This window comes from Salpingoeca rosetta (genome assembly GCF_000188695.1).
Source record: "Salpingoeca rosetta unplaced genomic scaffold supercont1.3, whole genome shotgun sequence".
Classification (NCBI taxonomy): Eukaryota; class Choanoflagellata; order Craspedida; family Salpingoecidae; genus Salpingoeca; species Salpingoeca rosetta.
This window is the reverse complement of record NW_004754931.1, coordinates 516,396-518,255: the sequence shown is the minus strand read 5'-3', so window position 1 is coordinate 518,255 and position 1,860 is coordinate 516,396. Positions and strand designations below refer to the sequence as shown.

General features: G+C 53.9%; 1 protein-coding gene across 1 annotated transcript in view; it reads right to left on the bottom strand.

Annotated features, from left to right (window-relative positions):
• Positions 1-271: 271 nt before the first annotated feature.
• PTSG_01683 (uncharacterized protein) overlaps positions 272-1,860 on the bottom strand; it is a 6,856-nt gene continuing 5,267 nt past the window's right edge. Inside the window, exons 15-17 of the mRNA XM_004997604.1 lie at positions 1,624-1,695; positions 1,095-1,298; positions 272-886 (exon numbers count right to left, since the gene is read on the bottom strand). Coding sequence (XP_004997661.1) covers positions 821-886; positions 1,095-1,298; positions 1,624-1,695 — 342 coding nt within the window. The 3' untranslated portion in view covers positions 272-820. The remainder of the gene's footprint in view (positions 887-1,094; positions 1,299-1,623; positions 1,696-1,860) is intronic.

Below are 1,860 nucleotides of genomic sequence, written 5' to 3'. Positions count from 1 at the left end.
TCTCTCTCTCTCTCTCTCTCTCTCTCTCTCTCTCTCTCTCTCTCTCTCTCTCTCTCTCTCTCTCTCTCTCTCTCTCTCTCTCTCTCTCTCTCTCTCTCTCTCTCTCTCTCTCTCTCTCTCTCTCTCTCTCTCTCTCTCTCTCTCTCTCTCTCTCTCTCTCTCTCTCTCTCTCTCTCTCTCTCTCTCTCTCTCTCTCTCTCTCTCTCTCTCTCTCTCTCTCTCTCTCTCTCTCTCTCTTTCTCTGTTGTGCCATGTTCGATCGTGCACTCTTGCCGGAATGTTGGGGTGCTTTTCGCACGTGTGTAATTCGTGGGAACATGAGTGGCGTGACACATGACATGACATGACAAAACGAAGTTGAGACTGACGAGAAGCAGTGTACACCAAGGCGTGGTGGTGTTCAGGCCCATGCTACGAGACACAGATACACACGTCACGAAACCAAAGCAAAGCCTGCACAGGGCGAGAGAGTTGGCACAGCGTGGCATGCGCTGCGCCTCGGTGACAACAGATGCGGACAACGGTGCCACGCGCGCGCGTTCTTCCTTCCACGGCAGCGAGTGGGTGCTGGTGAAAAATACGGGTGGATGTTTGCGCTGAGGAGGACATGTGCTGGTGTTCGTGTTGATGTGGCCAAGCGACTGCATGACGAGTTGCTGCTGGGTGTCCACGTGTTACATGTCTCCTGGTGCTGCGCTCGCGAGCGTGTGCATTTGTGCACACAAGTACCAAACGAGTGTCGCTTGCACATGTGTGAATGTGCACATAAAACGACAACGAGTGGGGAAGAGGATCACAAGTGACCTTTGGGAGGTTGCCGCTACGAGCCAGGCTCGTGATAGTCCACAGTGATGCTGTTTGAAAGCAGAACAAAATGCTTCCGCGCCTGCACCGCGAACAGTACAGTGTGGTGAGGGTTGGTTGGTTGGTTGGTTGGTTGGTTGGTGGTGAGGCAACAAGAAGGTTGGCATCAGAAGTGTCGGACAGCAATTCCATGAACTTCGAAATGAGGGCACAAGGCATTGTCAGGAACATGTGCGTCAGTGAAGGAAAAGTAGAGACGACGGACATTGGGCCCGAAGGGGTGTGCGTACCTCAGTCGTGGATGGCAGGAGAACCGGTCGCTCATGCCACGTGAACACGCGGGGAAATTGAAGCACGTACTGCCCGTCCGGGTGGAGCAGAACACTGTCGGTGGTGATGGCAATCGCCATGTTCCGCTTCACTTGCACCACGGGATGAACGCGCACGCTGGCCGGGATATCCGGGATCGCAATGTGCACACGCACAAGCTGCGCCTGCGTGTGTATGTGCATGTGCATGTGTATGTGTGTGTGTGTGTGTGTGTGTGTGTGTGTGTGTGTGTGTGTGTGTGTGTGTGTGTGTGTGTGTGTGTGTGTGTGTGTGTGTGTGCGTGCGTGAGTGTGTGCGTGTGTGTGTGAGTAGAGAAAACGTGCGCGCGCGTGCGTGCGTGCGTGTGTGTGTGTGTGAATGTTTGTGAGAAAGAAGAAAGATGGATGTCGATCGAGATGCGGCGACCAGCACAGTGTTGACGCAGCGCAGCCGCTATGTGCAGCATAGCACACAATCGGACGCAACGGCTGCGTTTTGCGTGGCACTGACCAGTTCGTGAGGGGATTTGGGCACAGGCATCAAGATGGGCATCGCTGAATCAAGTGACTTGCGCGCCGAACCCTGCAGGGCGTGTAGGTGTGTGTGTGTGTGTGTGTGTGTGTGTGTGTGTGTCTGTGTGTGTGTGTGTGTGTCCCATTTAGTTACTCCCCAAGGCCGCACCTATTTCTCATAACAAAACTTGTCTCTCCAATCGGGGGAACAAAATCCCTTTATACAATTCCCAAG